Source organism: Piliocolobus tephrosceles, chromosome 7, assembly GCF_002776525.5.
Source record: "Piliocolobus tephrosceles isolate RC106 chromosome 7, ASM277652v3, whole genome shotgun sequence".
NCBI classification, from domain to species: Eukaryota; Metazoa; Chordata; class Mammalia; order Primates; family Cercopithecidae; genus Piliocolobus; species Piliocolobus tephrosceles.
The window spans coordinates 147,182,417-147,200,368 of record NC_045440.1 but is presented as its reverse complement, the minus strand read 5'-3'; the positions used below and the strand labels follow the sequence as shown (position 1 = coordinate 147,200,368).

Genomic DNA, 17,952 nt, shown 5'->3' with positions numbered 1-17,952 from the left:
GGGGGTGCGTGTGGGGGAGCCGTTAGGCCTCCCAGGTCCTTAGTTCAGGGTTGCCCCCGGGACCCCTTCCCATATCCTGCATTCCCCACCCTGAGTTCCTACCCAGGCTGCCTGGCCAGGGCCACTGCTCAGCGTGCAGGAGGCTGCCCTGCAGGAGCCCCAGCTCTGGAGCTTGGGGGTGAGGGTCAGCCCTGGACAGACCTCTGCCCAGGGAACTGCTCCATGGGGTCTGGGAGAGCAGCCATCCCCGGCTGGCACCATACACCCACACGAGGAGCCTGCACAGCAAGCCAGAGGTGACACACCAGCGGGTGTCAGGCACGGCACTGGGCACAACAGGGACCTGGCAGGAGAAACAGACCACAGAGAGGTCTGGAGTTGAGGCTGTCATCAGCAAAGCCCCTGGTCCCACACAGCCCTGCCCTGGAGCCACTTCTTTGACCCTTTACCCACCCCGAGACCAGAACCTGCAGCCCCTCTACAGATCTCCTCTGGCCACTGCAGCCCCCCCAACGGGCTTTTTCTCTCCTGCATTCCCTGGCCTGGAGAGGTCAGGGCCCCCACATCCTCTCTGCTCCTCAGATTCACACCCTCTCCATGTTACCTCCCGCACCTCCTCCCTGGGGCAGCTGCTCCCTGGGCCTCTGAGGATGTCAGCTCCTGGCTCCCTGCCTCTCTCCCACTGCACTCCTGACTCAGTCTTACAGGTTTCTATGCCCCCATGGATTCTATCCCTGCCTTCCTGGCCTCTTGATTCTTGGCTTGCCTCTCCTCCGATTCCAAACTTAGTGAAATGGCCTTAAACATTTTAAATTGTATGTATAAATTTAGCACAATCATGCCTTTTTAAAAGCATTTCAAATGTCAAACCAGGAAGGCACACCACTGTATTAGTTCTATACTGCTGCTGTAAAATTTACCACAAACTTAGTGGCATAGAACAACACAAATTTATTGCAATTCTGTAGGCTGGAAGTCTGACTATGGGTCTCACTGAACTAGAATCAAGGCTGGCAGGCTGCCTGCCTTCCTGGAGGTTCTAGGGGAGACTCTGTCTCCTGCTTCTTCAGGCTGCTGGCGGAATCCACATCCTTTCAGTGGCAGGGCCAAGGTACCCACTTTCTTGCTGGCTGTAAACTAAGGCCACTTCCAGCTTGTAGAGGCTGCCTACATTCCTTGGCTCTTGGCCTCCTCCATCTTCAAAGCTAGCAGGTTCAGTCTGTATCACGAAACATTTCTCTGGTTCTCTGCGGACAGGAAAGGTTGGCCCTAAGGACTCATGAGATTAGGTTGGGCCCAGCCAGATAATACAGGATAATCTCCTTCCTCGAGGTTTTTAATATTAAACACATCTGCAGGACACATTTTGCCATGTAAACTAACATTCACTGGTTCCACGGATTCAGGAAGGAAACTCTTGTTGGGGAAGGGTGGCATTCTGCTGACCACAGCACCCCAACCAAAAGCCAAAAACCAAAGCAAGACTTACTAACGCATATCAAATAAATTAAATGTGCAAAATAGTGAATCTCAGTTATCTTAAATATTCCAATACTATTTACAAAATTTTTCTAATTCTCACACCTTCCAACTCAAAATTAGCAATCTAAAATAATCTCCATATCCTAGATGGAAACCCTCATGTGAAACTGTCTGATTACGCACGGTCCTAAATGGTTTCGGTGGCAAACACATAACATTGTACTACTGATTAAACTGAACTTAAAAGCATCAATACTACCATTGCTGCACTTAATCATGTCTCTGTTGAATTCTTCCTTTTATCTTTTCAAGATTTTATGTGTATTGTTTTTAAAGTAGAATGGGTTTTTTTTTTTTTTTTTTTTTTGAGGCCAATAAAAAATAAAAAATGCAGGCTCCTACTCTGATCCTCTCCAAATTCAACTCTCTTAACTGTTTCTTCAGGCATTTGAAATCCATGTTTTTCAAAATCATGAGCTTTTAGTTCTGTTTATTAGATTTTTCACATTAGGTGTCCCCAGCCAGCATCCTCTGGGAGGAGGGTGGTCACCTGCCTCAATCTCCTGATGCGGCATCGTTCTAGTGTGACGGGCATCACAGCTGCATGGGTGTTATTACAGCTTCATTACCACACGTCACAGGAGAGAACAGGGTGTTCTAGGATGGCATTTCTTACACAACTTTTTGTTTTCCCTGGAGTTAATAATTGCCTATTTTTTGTTTGCCTGGTTTTCTATATGTGTTTGTCATCGATTCATCTTTAGACTTTCCTGCAAAAGCATGAGCATCCTCTCATAGCTTAGGACTCATCACATAACTGACTGCTCAGTTTCTTCTGGAGCCCCCACTGTGCAAGCCCCCTGCCCAGGTGACTTGTTCTTGGACTTATGGTCCAGCTGTCAGCATGGGTTAACTCTTCACCAGTGTCCTGCAATGCTTTCCTTTTCCTTCATTTGCTCTGTTTGAGAAGGACCATCCTCCAAGTTTCCTGAGAGGGTGCAGAGGAAGTTGTGGAGTCTTTACCTGTTTATCTTTATGCTAACCTCACACATGCTTGACAGTGTGACTAGTTACAAAAAGCTTGGCTTGGTTGAAAATCATTTATTCCCAGGGTTTTGAGGGTGTCATGTCATTTTCTTCTAGTTCTGAGAACTCTTGTGCCTTTCTGAATTCTGACTCTTTACCTATGATCTTTTCTGTTTTATTCTTTGCCCCATTACTTTGGCAATTTTGAATGATGTGTCTTGATATACAACTTCCCTTTCACCCATTGTTCAGGAAACATGACTGGTTCTAGGAAATTTTCATGATTTATCTCTTTGTTGATTTCTCTCATTTCCTTATTTTCTGGACAATTTATTTAGATGTTGGGTTTCTGTTTTTTGGGTTTTTATTTTTTGTTTTTGTTTTTTGAGACAGGATTTGGCTCCGTCACCCAGGCTGGAGTGCAGTGGTATGATGACAGGGCACTGCAACCTCCACCTTCTGGGCTCCAGCAACGCTCCCACCTTAGCCTCCCTACTAGCTAGGACTACAGGCCTGGGCCACCATGCCCAGGTGGTTTTTTAAAATTATTTTTTGTAGAGATGTGGCCTCGCTATATTGCCCAAGCTGGTCTTGAACCCCTGGGTCCAAGTGATCCTCCTGCCTCAGCCTCCTGAAGTTCTGGAAAGGCAGGTATGAGCCACTGTGCCTGACCTGGACTTCTCTTTTGAGATGCAGTCACGGTGGTGGAAAGAACACAGGCTCTGGAGCCGTTCTACTGCTGCTCCTGCCTTGTGGTGTTGCCCATCAGTAAAAATGGGTAACAGCTGTACCCACTGCATAGCACGGGGTTGTGAGGATCCCATAAGTGAATGTGTGTAAGAACAGTGCTGGGCACCGTGCACCCTGCGTGCACGTGATTGTCAAGGGAAGCTGTTCCCAGAGAGTGGTGCCCGTGGCTTCCCCTGGTGGGGGTGGCGGACCAGCTCCCCACCACCCATCCACCCCTCCATCGTGGAGGCCTTGTGTGCCAGGCTGGCCCGAAGAGCACCCACCTGTGTTACTGCTATTCTGTTTTCCAGCTATCTGGTTCTGTCATTATACATTCTGGAAGACTTCATCTTAAAAAGCCTATTGAATTGCTCACTTTCCCCTCATGTTTTATTTCTAAGAGCTCATTCTCATCCCGAGTGTTCTTTCTCTATAGCCCCCAGTTCCTTTTTATTGCCTGTAATACCTCTAATATCTCTGAGAATGGCATTTTAGTTTTCATTTTTCTTTGGCTTCCTTTATTGTCTCTGTTTCTTCTGAGTCCCTTTTCTTCTTTCTCAGGTGTCTGGTGATCCTGGGCTGTCCAGTTGCTTTTAAGAAGGAGATGCTTTTAGTGGCTGGGGCTTATGGCCTGGTGAGCTTCGAGGCCAGGGATCTGGCTGGGCCATTCTACTGGGCAACCCTCTGCCCCTAGCTGCCCTGCCAGTCTTTTCTTTTGAGCTGGGAGCTACTGCAGAAAGGAGCCCTCCTCTCTGAGGAGGCTGATGGCATGTAGGTGGTCAGACCCAGCCCAGGGGTGGAGGTAAGGGAAGGACCCAGAGTCTCACTTACTCCCAGGCTTTCAGAGCCTTGCTTGAGCAGGGCCTCAGAGCTCCTCTCCCAGAGTTCACGTCTCAGCCACTGCACTGCCTGCCAGCCCCGGTGGGTATGGACAGAGGTCTGGGGTTTCCTTTCTGTAGCTGTGCTTTCATCCACGACCCTCAGACACCAGCCTCCATAGCCGGGTGTGCTGGAGTAGCTCTCGCTGTCCGTCTTCCTCCAGCTCTACAATATCCCAGCTCTTTGCCCTTGCCGGGTTTGTCTTTATAAAAACCCCTTTCCTATAATTGCAGACGGTTTCAGGAGGAAGGCAGGGAATATGTTGCCCTATTTAGGTAGAGGTGTCTGTATTCAATTCTAAACGTTCCCAGGGTTGAAAGGAGCCCTGCCTGGGATGCCTTGTGGCCTCAGGCACTGAAGGTGCCTGAGCTTACAGATGTGGCTTCTTCAAATGACTGAGTTGGGGTCTCGGGACTGGGTGCAGCAGATGGCAAATGTCCAGGACGGGCAGCTTTCCCAGCAGTACTGATAAACACCTTGGGCCATGAAAGCCAGTTCAGGTACTAAGGGGGCCTGTGGCCTGAGGGCCTAGCGACTGATGTCAGCCAACCTACGGTCATCGGTTCCCTGGAAGGAGAAGAGGCTGCCAAATGAACGAGGCTTCCCGGCCCCAAGGATGTCGCGACGCGGGGACGAAGCATCTCACGACGTGAGCCTGAAACACACGGGCCTTTCATCACCCGAGACTCCTCCAGTCCAGGAGGTTCCCGCTCTTTCCCTCGCCTCCCGGAGGAGAGCCTCTGGACGACGCCCGCGACGGCGTTTTCTCCAAAAAAAGGCAGAGAAGAGAAGCGTAGTAGTGGCCGCAAGAGCGAGGGGCGGCGAGGGGCGCCGGACTCGGCGAGATACGCCCAGCTCAAGTACCCTGGCGCGCGCTCCCGTACGCCCATGTTGCACGGACCCCGCCCCTCGCCCGGCCAAGGGCACGCCCCTTCCGTCGCCCCTCCCGCGGGCGTTAACCGTCCCTCCCCGCCCCGGAAGCGCGTTCTTACCTCCTTCCTCGCGAGAGTTCCGTGCGCCGGCGCCCAGATCGCGCGAGACCGCGGAAGGAGCAGGAGTGGGTGGTGCGCGCAGCGGCCGCGACGGACGCAAGATGGCGACGGCGACCATAGCTCTCGTAAGTGAGCCCCCCGTGACGCGGGAGGCCCTCAGCTTGCGGGGCCGGGTCGTCGGCCAGCCTGGGCGCGGAGGGCCTCCCAAGAACGCGACGGTCTTCCCAGGTCCCGCGCGGACTCCCTTGTGTCCCCGGGTCGCGTGAGGCGGGGGCGGGGCGGGTGCGCGCGGGCGGCCGGCTCGCGGCCTCAGCTTCCGGTCTGCGGACCCCAGCTTCCGGCGGGGCGGGGCGGGGGCCCGGGCGCTGTTTGGGGCCCGGGCGCTGCATGTGGCCCGGGCGAGCGAGCCTAGCGGGGTCTCGTTCCTACCCGCTAGGTCCGGCAGGCGAGGGTCGTCGTCCTCCCTCTGCCGACGGGGATGTGCGCCGTGGTCACATCGGAAGCGGGTTCCTGGGGATGACGCGTGGGCCTTAGGGTTGATAGGACCAGAAGGGGACGGGATCTGTAGAAAGGGGTTTGCGATTCAGAGCTTGGGGTGGCCTTGGCTCACTACGCCTGCAGCTGTGAATTCGTTCTCTGGTGCTGTAGAGGGATTTGGTTCTCTCCATTCTCTTGTTTCCACTTGGGAAAGAAGGACGTGCTTTCTTATCCTACGGTTTTTTGAGAAATCGCTCTGTGGGAGGATTTGGGGACACAATGGGGAGCCAGACAGGCAGTCGGAGGTCTGGTGTCCACCAGAAGTAAGTTCCCACCCAGGGTACCATTTGCTGGGCGCCCGAGGGAACTGCGTGGGCATCCAGAGGAGTGAGTCGCCCCCTGCTCTGCTCACTGCCCACCTCCCCGGACAGGGCAGGCGTTATTAACGTAGGGGGAGAACATCCATGCACACAACACATGCGCGATGAAGTCTGGTCTTTCCTCCTCACCACTTAGCTTATAGGACGTAATCCCGTTTTGGACCTTTCTTAGCCACCGTTTTCCCATTTATTACTTGCCACCCTCCCCCCAGCCCACATCTAGCGGGATGGGATAAGGTCTGTTTAAGAAGACAACTTGGGCAAGTGGCTGAAGGCTGGACTGACAGGACCAGGGAGCGTCCACAGACCGCCATTGCCAGGCCCCATACTAGGGGAGAGAGGCATTTGCACAAGATACGTATCCTAGCTTGCGAGGGCAGCCCAGTGTGTGATTCACAGGGCTGGCTAACTCCACTTTCCCTATCATGTCCTTTCTCTTGAAGCCACAGAAGTACGTGATCTTTGAGGGGCACTCCAGAGGGAAAGGAAGGAAGGGTTAAGAACCTGGTGACTGTCTCCAGGCAGCAGAGAGTTGATGGTGAAGGAGGAGGCGGCTCAGAGACAAGGACTGGACACTTGGGAAGGTGGAGGAAGAAAATGGATGCCTCACTCCCCAAGCACCCGCAGAACAGCGCCCTGTGCTCATGAGGGTTAAATGGGGGCTCAGGTCTGCTGTGGCATGGTGCCAGATAGTTGGTGTCATTGTTGAGTTGGACGTGGGTCATAACTGACGCCATGAACGGGTTCTCAGTTGGGGTGTTTGTTGCCATGCAAATTCTGTTGGGGTTAATACATGCTTTTTCATTGCATTAGGCTCCAGGAATGAGCTGTAGCCTGTGGTCTAACCGATTCCTCTTTTAATCACTGAGATGGAAAGGCTTCTACAAGGGTTATCTGTTCCCCAGCATCCTGGTTGGGCACAGTGATGAGAGCCTGCCCTCTGTCTCATGCTGCTTCAGCTCTTATGGGAGGTTGAATGGAGCAGCTGAACTTAGTAGACAGTGGCCTGGTGGGGAAGGAAGCCAGAAGATGCAGAAGGCCTCCCCTCCCATGGGCACGCCTTCTGCCTGGTGGCTGCAGAATGAGGCCGGCTGCCTCTTCGCAGCAAGGGTGGGTCTTCTGGATGCATCTTTTCACTTTGACACGTGGCTCCATTCTTCTCTTCACTGACAGCCCAAACGGCTTTCATTTGGGGTCATCACCCTTGGGGTTCCAGTTTCTTTCTTCTGGAGGTCCCAGCCTGCAATGTCACCTTATAGAGAGGCCCCCTGGATGCCGTGGCCTGGCACACCTCATAGCCACTTCTTTCTTACCCTGTGCTTTCTTAGTACACACAGAAGTCATCTTTGATTTCGGCATTCTTTGCTGGCAGCTGACACCAGGCTCCTGAGAGAGACATCTTTCTCTCTTGCGTTGTTTCTGCTGCCTCTGCAGTGCTCAGTGTGGAGCCTGGGCACGCAGTAAGCAGTGTTCATTGTGTGAAAGGAACTGACAGATAGAAAGCAGTGTCCTGCAGTCAGCTCTGCCCTGGGTATCTGACGCTAGATGTTAACAGTACTGACGATTGCTGGAACCTGTGGCTTGCTTTGCTGCTTTTCGTGTGCAGGGACTGCAGGTTAGGGTTAGGGTTAGGCAGAGGGGTGGGGGTGCCAGGGTTTCACTAAATCTTCACAGTAGCCCTAGGAGACAGGCCGTCCCCTTCCCAGCGAGGAGCCTAAAGCCTTGGGACCTTGGGACCTTCAGTCATTCGCTCCACGTTACTTTTTGAGACGGAGTTTCGCTTTATCACCCAGGCTGGAGTGCAGTGGGGTGATCCTGGCTCACTGCAACCTCCGCCTCCTGGGTTCAGGCAATTCATGGTAGCACTTCAGCTTCCCCAGTAGCTGGGATTACAGGCATGCGCCACCACCACGCCCAGCTAATTTTTGTATTTTTAGTAGAGAGAGGGTTTCACCATGTTGGCCAGGCTGATCTTCAACTCCTGACCTCGAGCAATCCATCTGCCTTGGCCTCCCAAAGTGTTGGGATTACAGGCGTGAGCCACGGTGTCTGGACACGTTACTTAAAAAAAATTTTTTTTTCATAGAGATGGCATCTTGCTATGTTACCCAGGCTGGTCTCAAGTGATCCTCCTACATCGGTCTCCAAAGTGCTGGAGTTACAGGTGTGAGCCACCAAGTCCAGCCCCGACATTGCTCTTCTTGTCTTCTGATGGAAATACTCCTCGTTGCTCTGGGCTGAGGAAAGGCGGTCCCAGAGTTGCACCTCAGAGCCCCTCTGCTGCTCCGCCCCTCAAAGGGGCTTCCCATTCCTCCGAGCACTGCTGCCTGGTGCTGGGGGGCATCCCGACCATAAAGCCGCCATTTTCATCGCCTAAATATGGCAGTACGTGACTAGCTGCGATTATAAATACCACTTTCCTCCAAGCTCTCCCAGTGTCTGGTTAGCACAGAACCCCAAGCTCCATGCAGCTAGGAACTTCCATCTGCCAGGAATGGCGTGGGATGTGCTGCGTAGAATGCACCGGTGGGCCAGCTTTTCCCAAGAAAAAGTTTTTCTGAGCCACATCCCACTGTCAGCACTGTTGTGGTTCACTTGTTGGTTAGTGCAGTGATTTGGGGGAGCAGGAAGTTACAAAAGTGCCCCTCAGTTCACCCTGTTCATGGGTATCTGGAGACGACCTGAAGTGATGTCTTGCTGTGGGCAGTGAGAGGCAGCCTTGGCTGGGCACCGTGGCCCACGCCTGTAGTGCCAGCATTTTGGAGGTTGAGATAGGTGGATTGTTTGAGACCAGCTTGGGCAACATGGAGACCCCCATCTCTCCCAAAAATACAAAAATTAGCCACGTGTGGTGGTGCATGCCTGTAGTCCTAGGAGGTGGAGGTTGCAGTGAGCTGTGGTTGCACCACTGCATTCCAGCCTGGGCGACAGAGCCAGACCCTGTCTCATAAAGAAGAAGAGGCAGCCTCTCCCCTGGCTGTACATGCAGCGGGAGGGGCCGTTGTTTCCGGGGTACAGTGTCTAGGCAGCGTGGGGCTGAGTTGGGCAGCTAGAGCACACCCGTGCCGGCAGCATCGGGATTAGCTCCCGGCACAGGCTGGGTTGGCCTTCCCCAGTGCAGCTGGGCTTGTGCTGCTGCCCCTCCCCTGGAGGCTGGAGGACCTGGGACGCTCTGGTGGGTCAGCCCAGCCTCTGGCTTTGCGCGCATGGCTGCAAGGGTAGGCACACTGATCTCTTCTGTCCTTAGATACTGTGGGTCTCATCCTTGAGCTGGGAGCGGGTTGACTGCATGCTGCCTTGGTTCTTGTTGTGCATCCTCTGAGAAGGTAGAGTAGGTCTCAAGACCCTTCTACCATCTCCTGACCCCCACAACGTTACCCGTCTCCTGCCTGTGGCCTGCCTTTGCCCTGCCATCCCTCAAGACCGTTGTGGAGCTGCTACTCCCTTCTGTGCCCCTTTAGGTGTGGATTTTTCCCAGTGCAGAGGCCAAGCTCTTGGCTGTCCTCCTGGGAGACTGCTCTGGATGGTTCTGTTGCCAGGGAAGGGAGGCCTGCGTGTCCAGACCCCTGCCCACCATGCTGCTTAAAAGTGTCTTCAGGAGAGAACTGGGACCTGGGCTTGGCCAGAGCCTGTGGATGGCGCTGGGGCTGGGGCTGAGTTGTGGGCTGGCCAAGGTGTGTACAGGTTGCCAGGAAGGCACCCCTGCTGCCTCAGGAGGACATGGGGGACACCCAGCCAGTTCCTTTGACCATCCAGCCTGCTGGCAGGAGAGGATGGCTTTCTTTTGCCTGGGGCAGGCGCACAGTGCTCTCTATCCTGCTCCCTGCCCCTGCTTGGACTTGCTGGCAGCCCTGGCCCAGCCCAGGCTCCGCTCTGCTTCTGACCAGCTCCCTGGGCATGCTGACGGGTGTGAAGCGAGGGCAGTTTGGGCTGGGGGGTCGTGTCGGGAATGCATCCCTACCCGGCCTCCCTTGTTTATCTGTGAGGAGCTCAGCCCTTAGCTCGGGAGGAGAGCAGGCCTGGGCGGTGGGGTGGTGTGCCTGTCCGTTAAAACATCTCCTTCCTGCCTGCAGCAGGTCAATGGCCAGCAAGGAGGGGGGTCCGAGCCGGCAGCGGCGGCGGCAGTGGTGGCAGCGGGAGACAAATGGAAACCTCCACAGGTACTGACCTTAAGCATCCTCTCCCTCAGGCCCGTCCACCTGCCCGCCCGCCCGCCTGCCTGCCTGTGCGTCCCTGGGCACAAGGAGGGCTGGCTGGGGGCAGGGCGGGAGGAACCTCGGGAACCCTTCTTTGCCTCTGGGCAGACAACTGCCCGCAGGACCACGGCCCTCGCCCTGCGTCAGTCCTGCACCCTCCCCACCCAGCCACTGAGCCAGCCTTTGCCCTCTGCATCTGCCCTGCTCCAGGCACCAGGCAGGGCCTGTTGACAGTCTAGCCGGGTGGGGATGCCAGGGCCTGGAGCTCATGCGTTCTTAGGCATCTTGGAGGAAGGGTGGGCCAAGGTTTCTAGAATGTGCAGTGCTTTAGGAGACAGAAATACAGGTTTCATTTCAGACCTCTGTGTTTTACTTTAAATAAAACAACGAAGCAATGCGCACATCAAAGCACGGGTCTGGTTGGGACTCAGCCCTCCCCATCTTTTTTCAGCCCCAGGCTCCAGAGTGGTTGCGGGTGGGTCTTGGCCTGTTCGATGGCCCAACCTTGGGAGCGGGTCCTCTTGGAGGTGGAGCTGGGCCTGTGGCTGTGTAGTCGGTTCTTTGTGCTTCTCCATGGTAGCGCCCGCCTGCAGAGCATTCCAGCGGGGCCTCAGCAAGGTGGCCTGGGCGGCCTCTTGGGGCTGGGCCCTCCTTTTGGTCCCCCAGGCACGCTTAGGGGGTGGGACTGGGACATGGTATGCAGCCTGGATCCTGGGAGATGTGGGGGCTGGTGCTCCCTGGCCCTTGGCTGGTGCCCAGCCCACCATTGGTTGGTGGGAGAAGGGCCTTTTGTTTACCAAGACAAAGAGGAGATTGAAAAGTGTCTGGGGGTTGAGGGGATTGGCATTGATTACCATGGTGACAGCCTGTCTCTCAAGTCCCAGCCTCTGGCTCTTGGGCCCTCTTTCCCACTAAGGAGGAATGGGCTTGGGGCCAGCTGTGAGGGTGCAAGGACAGGTCTAGTGTGAGCCGGACTGGGGCACCTGGTGCCACCCACAGCCAGCCTTTGACCTTCAGGGACTGGCTGGGGCTCCAGTTGCCTGGGGAGGGGTCTCCAGGGCTTCTTGCCCTTTGAGCCTGGGCCAGCATCCCAGCACTTGGCAGGCAGGAGGGGGTTCTTGGGGCTTCGGCCAGCCTGTCCCTTCCTGCCTCCTGGGTCCCTCTGTCCTTGCTCTGTCCTTGCTGGGGATCCTTCTCTCTTCTCTGCTGCCCCTCAAGGCTGCATCTGGAAGTCTGGGAGGGCCCAGTTGGTGGGCCAGTGGTCTTTGTGCTTGCCGAGCTGGGGGACAGGCGCAGGCATGCTGTCTGCCCACCCCACGCTCTGCCGGGCCTGCTGGCCATGCCTCCCTGCTCACGCAGCTGCGTTCTTCCCTCTGCAAAAAGCTTAGAGATGGATTTTGACAGAAGGGATGTAAACATAGTCCTGGTTGGCATCAGCTTGGGTCTGCAGTGGCTGTGATTACCCAAGGGCCTCCTGGTCCCCAGGCCCACCTGGCTGGGGCGCTGGTGGGTCTACTCCTGGCTTCTCCCAGTGGGCCAGGCACAGCCCATGCAAGAGTGTCTGTGAGTGAGCTGGAGCCGTCTGCAGGGCTCGTGTGGCCCGAGAGAGGCCTGTGTTCTCTGGGAGGCGTGCGGGGACCCGGGGTGGGGGGCGGGGGCGGGAGAACACTGTTGGGAGAGAGGTCCTTGTTTTTGCTCCTTGGGTGGCCCCTTGAAACTCCAGGGAAGTTGAGCCTGTGTCTGTGGCAGGGACTGAGGAATCCCGGAGGAGCCTGGGAGCAAGGAGTCCCAGAATGTCCAGAGAGCCCTGGCCCTTTTCTCCTGCCTTCCTGCCTTGGAGGACAGCTGAGGCTGGCCCTCCTGCAGGGCATGTGATAGCAGCTCTGGAGTCAGACTGACAACAAGGGGCTGGACCCCTTTCCCGCCTCCAGCTGTTTATCTTGGTGGTGTCCGAGGAGGCCACTGTGGCCTGGGCCCCACAACTGCTCGGGTTGGCCCAGGGCCTCCAGGGCACCTTCTTGCCTCAGTCTGTGTTCTACCCCATGGGTCCTGGGGGAGACAGCAGCCTGGGCTGGGGAGAGCAATGTCAGAAGGGCAGGCCTGAGTCCAGGCCAGGCAGGGGATAGTCTGTGCTAAGGCCCTGTCTCTCTGGGAAGGGGCTGGGCCAGAGCCCATGTGCAGTGTTTGGGAGACAGGTGGGGTGGCACTCCTGGGGCCATGTGAAGGAGAACTTGAACTTGCTGTTGACAGATTCCCCTGCTCCCCTACCAGGGCACAGACTCCATCAAGATGGAGAACGGGCAGAGCACAGCCGCCAAGCTGGGGCTGCCTCCCCTGACGCCCGAGCAGCAGGAGGCCCTTCAGAAGGTGAGCACGGACCTCCCAGGGCACTGCAGGCGTGGGCCAGTCAACTGGGGGCAGGGGCAGGGTGCGGGGCAGGCCTGTCTCCCATAGGCCGGGCCCCCAGTGCTCCTCACTGCCACCTCTCTCAGGCCAAGAAGTACGCCATGGAGCAGAGCATCAAGAGCGTGCTGGTGAAGCAGACCATCGCGCACCAGCAGCAGCAGCTCACCAACCTGCAGGTGAGCCCCAGCCGGAGCCTCCACCGCCCTCCCCACCACCACCACCATCTCCTCTTCACGCTCTTCCTCCTCCTGTGCCTGCGGCCATCCCCGCAAGCTGTTACAGCGCTCCGATTCTCAAAGACTCATGCTCGGGACCCCCGGGGTCCTCTCTGAGGCACGAGTGGCCCAGCCTTTCCCACCTGTTGCTCGCTGGAGCCCCTAAAGCGCCGCAGCCCCTTTCTTGGCTGCTTGGCTGTAGCTCTATCCTGTTCCCCTTCCTGGTCTTGACACCGTGGCCTCTGGTCTCCCCCGTGCTTCCCGCCCCAGCTGTGCACAGCTGATGGTGGCAGCATGCAGGGCGTGGACCTCCCTGCCCCCGTGGCCTGGATTAAGACTGCTCAGGCCCTCACCCCTGCAGTGAGTCCAGACCACCTGGGCTCAGCCCCAGGACTGAGGAGGGGACAGTCTAGAGGCACCTGTTCTGGGGCCCTGCTCTAGGCCTGTGGCTGGAGGCTGCGATACCTTCGTGGGAAGAGGCCGGTGTGAGGCCGACAGGTTCCTGGGCCTCGAGCCTCACGCCCCCCGCCCAGCCCTCAGACATTCACGCTGCCAGGAGTTGTCCTGGCCGTACACTGCGCTCCACTGCCCTCCTCCCTCCTCCCTCCTCCCTCCCTTCCTTTCTGCCCCGGCCGGCCGGCTGCAAGGCTGCAGGGCGGGGCACGTGGGGCGCTGCGGCCCCCCTGGGCAGGTGCCGGCGGCCGGCGGCGTGGGAAGGCAGGCGGCCTCCCTGGCAGGGCGGGGACTCCGGGCCTTGCCGCTGTCTGCGTGAGGTGTTGACGAGAGCGGGAGACTGCTCGGCTCCAACAGACTGAACTCTGTCTTTACTGTCTTTCAGATGGCAGCAGTGACAATGGGCTTTGGAGATCCTCTCTCACCTTTGCAATCGGTCAATAGAAAAGCTCACTTCTTCTGGGGCTCATGTCCTTAGTCAGGGCTAGGGGGGGCAGTGCAGCCCGCGTGCTGGGGACTCGCTCCCCTGGCCGGCCCTGCCCGCCGGCTCTGGACGAGCGCAGCAGAGCGCCAGGCGTGGCGGGGCCAGTGGTGTGGGCACCCACCCGGGACCGCCCCTGGGGAGGCCTCCATCTGCTGAGGGCCCACCTTAAAACTAATCGGCCAGGTAACTGCGGAGGGCAGCCGGCCAGGGCGGGTAGCTGCCGGCACCAGGCCCGTCTGTGCCCACGCCGCCTGCACGCACGGGGTGCACCTGCGGCCTCCAGCCCCGTCAGTCTCCAGGCTGCCTGGCTCCTGGGTTGGGGTCAGGCCCCTGAGGAGAGAGGGGTCCTAACTCATGGCCCCATCAGACCCTGGAGGGAGGATGGATGGATGGGGTGGGGGGTGGGGGACCCAAGTGAGCGAGGGAAGGGCAAGCAGGGCCTTGTGCCTGGCTATCAGCAAGGGGCAAAGGCCATGCAGCCAGGGCGGAGGAGGCAGGGGCCACGGCTGTGGCCTTCGCTGTGGTGGGCAGAGGAGTCCGGGAAGGAGGTGCCCCTCCCTTCCCCCAGAGGCAGGCTCAGGAGGAGGCCAGGCCCCATCTCGGGGATCCTGGGGGGAAGATGTGGCCCGTTCTCTGGGAGCCTCTATTCAGAGGGGCCTCCCTGTGTGTGTGGCTCCCGTGGGGCAGCACACGCCTTGTTCTCTCTGGGAAGCATCTGAATGGGAATCTGGGCTGGGGGTCTGGTCAGGGAGAGAGTCGACCTGCCTGGGGGTGGGGCCCACGCTGAAAAGGAGACAGCCCTGTCTTGGGGGAGCATGACCTGAGGGACGAGCCTGGTCTTGTGTCTGGGGAGCCTGCTGACTGAAGGGGATGTGATTCCACCTTTGGGGGGCCTTGCTCTGAGTGGGGAGCCTGAGGTCTGTTGGGGGCCCAGTTTCAGGAGAACAGTCTCATTTTCAGGGAATGCCTAGTTTGAAGGGAGATGTCTCACCTGGGGAAGTGCCTTGATGTGGAGAGATGCCTCCAGGCCCCTCTCCATGGGATGGGGAGGTTCCGCCTGCGTTAGGCCAGCTGATGTCTAAAGAGGGAAACTGGTCTCTGGCCACAAGGCCTTGTGTGGAGAGGGGCAGGGCCTGGCTCCAGCTGCCTGCTTTGCCTGCCCTGGCCCACAGTCTCCCTGTGGCCCACTGCGTGTGGCTCTGGAAGTCCCCTGCCTGGCACGTCTCCTGTGAGGTGGCAGGGCGAGAACCCGTCCCTGAGGGTGTGGGGAGGTCCCTCAGCGTAATAGCAAAGCTCACAGCCAAGGCCCTGGACCAGCTAGGCCTGTCACCTCACCAGCTCCAAGGAGCCTGAAGGCTTCTTTTAGGGTCTCTGCTACCTCATGGTGCCCCGGGGGGCCAGGCCAGTGGTCTCGCCTGGGCCCGCTCTCGGCTGTGGGCACGGGCTCCAGGCAGCTCCTTTGTGAGGAGTTGCAGGGTACTGGGAAGGCACAGCATGAGCCCCTCCCGGAGTTGGCCCCGCATGAGCAGCTGCTCCTCCTTCTTTCTTCAGGGAGCCCCCATCTGGCTCCTCAGCTCCTCCCCTGGGGTCTCTTCTGGGCAGTGGCTGCCCTGTCTTCTGACCTCCTCTCTTCTGGCCACCAAACCAGTGGGTCCCTCCAGCTTGGATGGCTCCTCCTTCCCTCTTCTGTCGTGATCCTTGGCTGGGACACCCAGCCCCCAGACTGAAGGGTGGTCTGCGTGGGAGGGCGCGCAGCCCTGCCTCCTGACCATCTGTCGGCTTTGCTGCCACAGTCTGCCTGGGACATTGGCGGGCTGGGGTGCGTCCTGTCCTGCCGCTGGGCCTGGCCTTCCTTCTTTGGGTGGCGGGGTCCTGCGACCCCCTCACCCTGACTGCAGGGATGGAGCCCGCACCTCCCTGCCATGTGGGGAGCCCTCCCCACAGCAGGGCTGAGTGGGTGGGCCAGGAGGGGAGTGGGCTGCCCAGCCTCCTGCCGCCCCTGACGAGCCAGCGGTTCTCTCCCCTCTGTCCTGCTGCAGATGGCGGCTCAGCGGCAGCGGGCGCTGGCCATCATGTGCCGTGTCTACGTGGGCTCCATCTACTACGAGCTGGGGGAGGACACCATCCGCCAGGCCTTTGCCCCCTTTGGCCCCATCAAGAGCATCGACATGTCTTGGGACTCTGTCACCATGAAGCACAAGGTCAGCAGGCTTGGTCTGCCCTGGCCACTTTGGGCTCGCCCCCACCCCTGGGCTCGCGCAGCCTAACAGGTGTGTCCTTGTGTCTAGGGTTTTGCCTTTGTGGAGTATGAGGTCCCTGAAGCTGCACAGCTGGCCTTGGAGCAGATGAACTCGGTGATGCTGGGGGGCAGGAACATCAAGGTGAGGCAGGGAGCCAAGGCCTTAATCCCACAGGCATGCAGGGCTGCCCCTCCATAGCAGCCTTTTGTGGCCGGGCCTGGGTTGACAGGTCTCTCCATCTCGCCGCTTCTTCCCCAGGTGGGCAGACCCAGCAACATAGGGCAGGCCCAGCCCATCATAGACCAGCTGGCTGAGGAGGCACGGGCCTTCAACCGCATCTACGTGGCCTCAGTGCACCAGGATCTCTCAGACGATGACATTAAGAGTGTGTTTGAGGCCTTTGGCAAGATCAAGTCTTGCACACTGGCCCGGGACCCCACAACTGGCAAGCACAAGGGCTATGGCTTCATTGGTGAGCTGGGGCGGCTGAGGCGGGATGGGGGCCACCTGAGGCTGGGGCTGGCCCTGCTCACTGCTACTCCTGCCCGCAGAGTACGAGAAGGCCCAGTCGTCCCAGGATGCTGTGTCCTCCATGAACCTCTTTGATCTCGGTGGCCAGTACTTGCGGGTGGGCAAGGCCGTCACACCGCCCATGCCCCTGCTCACACCGGCCACGCCTGGAGGCCTCCCGCCTGCCGCTGCTGTGGCAGCTGCTGCAGCCACTGCCAAGATCACAGCTCAGGTGAGGGCCCACACATCTGTGTCAGCTTGAGGGTGGGCGGGCCGGCCCCCGATTCCTTGGAGACTGATTCAAGGTGGTCTTGAGTAGCCAGACCAGGGACTGAGCATGGTGACCTTTTGGGTTACAGGAAGCAGTGGCCGGAGCAGCAGTGTTGGGTACCCTGGGCACACCTGGACTGGTGTCCCCAGCACTGACCTTGGCCCAGCCCCTGGGGACTTTGCCCCAGGCTGTCATGGCTGCCCAGGCACCTGGAGTCATCACAGGTGAGTCTAAGTGGTACCAGATCCTCTCCTCTCCTGTCCTGCCATCTCTAGGCTCGCTGCCCTCAGCTGCCCGGCCCTGTTGGTCTGGGACGACCCTCGGAGCCCAGGGCAGGCCATGGCTGGTCAGTTCTGTGCCTTTCTGGGAAGGGGGGTGGTAGGGAGTGACGGATGGACCTGGTTGGTCTTCCTGCAGGTGTGACCCCAGCCCGTCCTCCTATTCCGGTCACCATCCCCTCAGTGGGAGTGGTGAACCCCATCCTGGCCAGCCCTCCGACGCTGGGTCTCCTGGAGCCCAAGAAGGAGAAGGAAGAAGAAGAGCTGTTTCCCGAGTCAGAGCGGCCAGAGATGCTGAGCGAGCAGGAGCACATGAGCATCTCGGGCAGCAGCGCCCGCCACATGGTGATGCAGAAGCTGCTCCGCAAACAGGAGGTAGGCAGAGGGGTGGGGTGGTGGCCGGGGGAGGGGGGGGGGAGGTGGGGGGCGGGGCCACAGCGCTCAGCTGTCTCCCCCCGCCCCGGCCCCACAGTCCACAGTGATGGTTCTGCGCAACATGGTGGACCCCAAGGACATCGACGATGACCTGGAAGGGGAGGTGACAGAGGAGTGTGGCAAGTTCGGGGCCGTGAACCGCGTCATCATCTACCAAGAGAAACAAGGCGAGGAGGAAGATGCGGAAATCATTGTCAAGATCTTTGTGGAGTTTTCCATAGCCTCCGAGACTCATAAGGCCATCCAGGCCCTCAATGGGCGCTGGTTTGCTGGCCGCAAGGTGGTGGCTGAAGTGTACGACCAGGAGCGTTTTGATAACAGTGACCTCTCTGCGTGACGTTGGCCCCTCTCCCCGGACTTGCACTTGTTCCTTGTTTCCTCTGGGTTTTATAGTGATACAGTGGTCCCCGGGGCCAGGCGCGCTGTGCCCAGCCTGGCCTATAGTGCGGATAAAGGTGCGGATGCTGCTGGCCCTGAACGTCCCTGTGTCTGCCATCGG

General features: G+C 58.3%; 1 protein-coding gene across 5 annotated transcripts; it reads left to right on the top strand.

Moving 5' to 3' along the window:
* Positions 1–5,130: 5,130 nt before the first annotated feature.
* PUF60 (poly(U) binding splicing factor 60) lies at positions 5,131–17,931 on the top strand. Of its 5 annotated transcripts, none has more exons than XM_023188359.2 (12): positions 5,131–5,233; positions 10,039–10,125; positions 12,433–12,528; positions 12,654–12,743; positions 13,621–13,671; positions 15,759–15,920; positions 16,008–16,100; positions 16,218–16,431; positions 16,511–16,701; positions 16,829–16,964; positions 17,158–17,393; positions 17,491–17,931. In XM_023188359.2, exons 1-12 carry the CDS (start codon positions 5,210–5,212, stop codon positions 17,788–17,790), a joined length of 1,680 nt encoding a protein of 559 aa, XP_023044127.1. In that variant the 5' UTR covers positions 5,131–5,209; the 3' UTR covers positions 17,791–17,931. The 5 variants fall into 5 exon arrangements, with proteins under 5 accessions (XP_023044127.1, XP_023044129.1, XP_023044130.1 ...); XM_023188360.3 differs by having other exon boundaries at positions 5,157–5,233; positions 10,042–10,125; XM_023188358.2 differs by lacking the exon at positions 5,131–5,233 and adding an exon at positions 9,303–9,639.
* Positions 17,932–17,952: the final 21 nt, after the last annotated feature.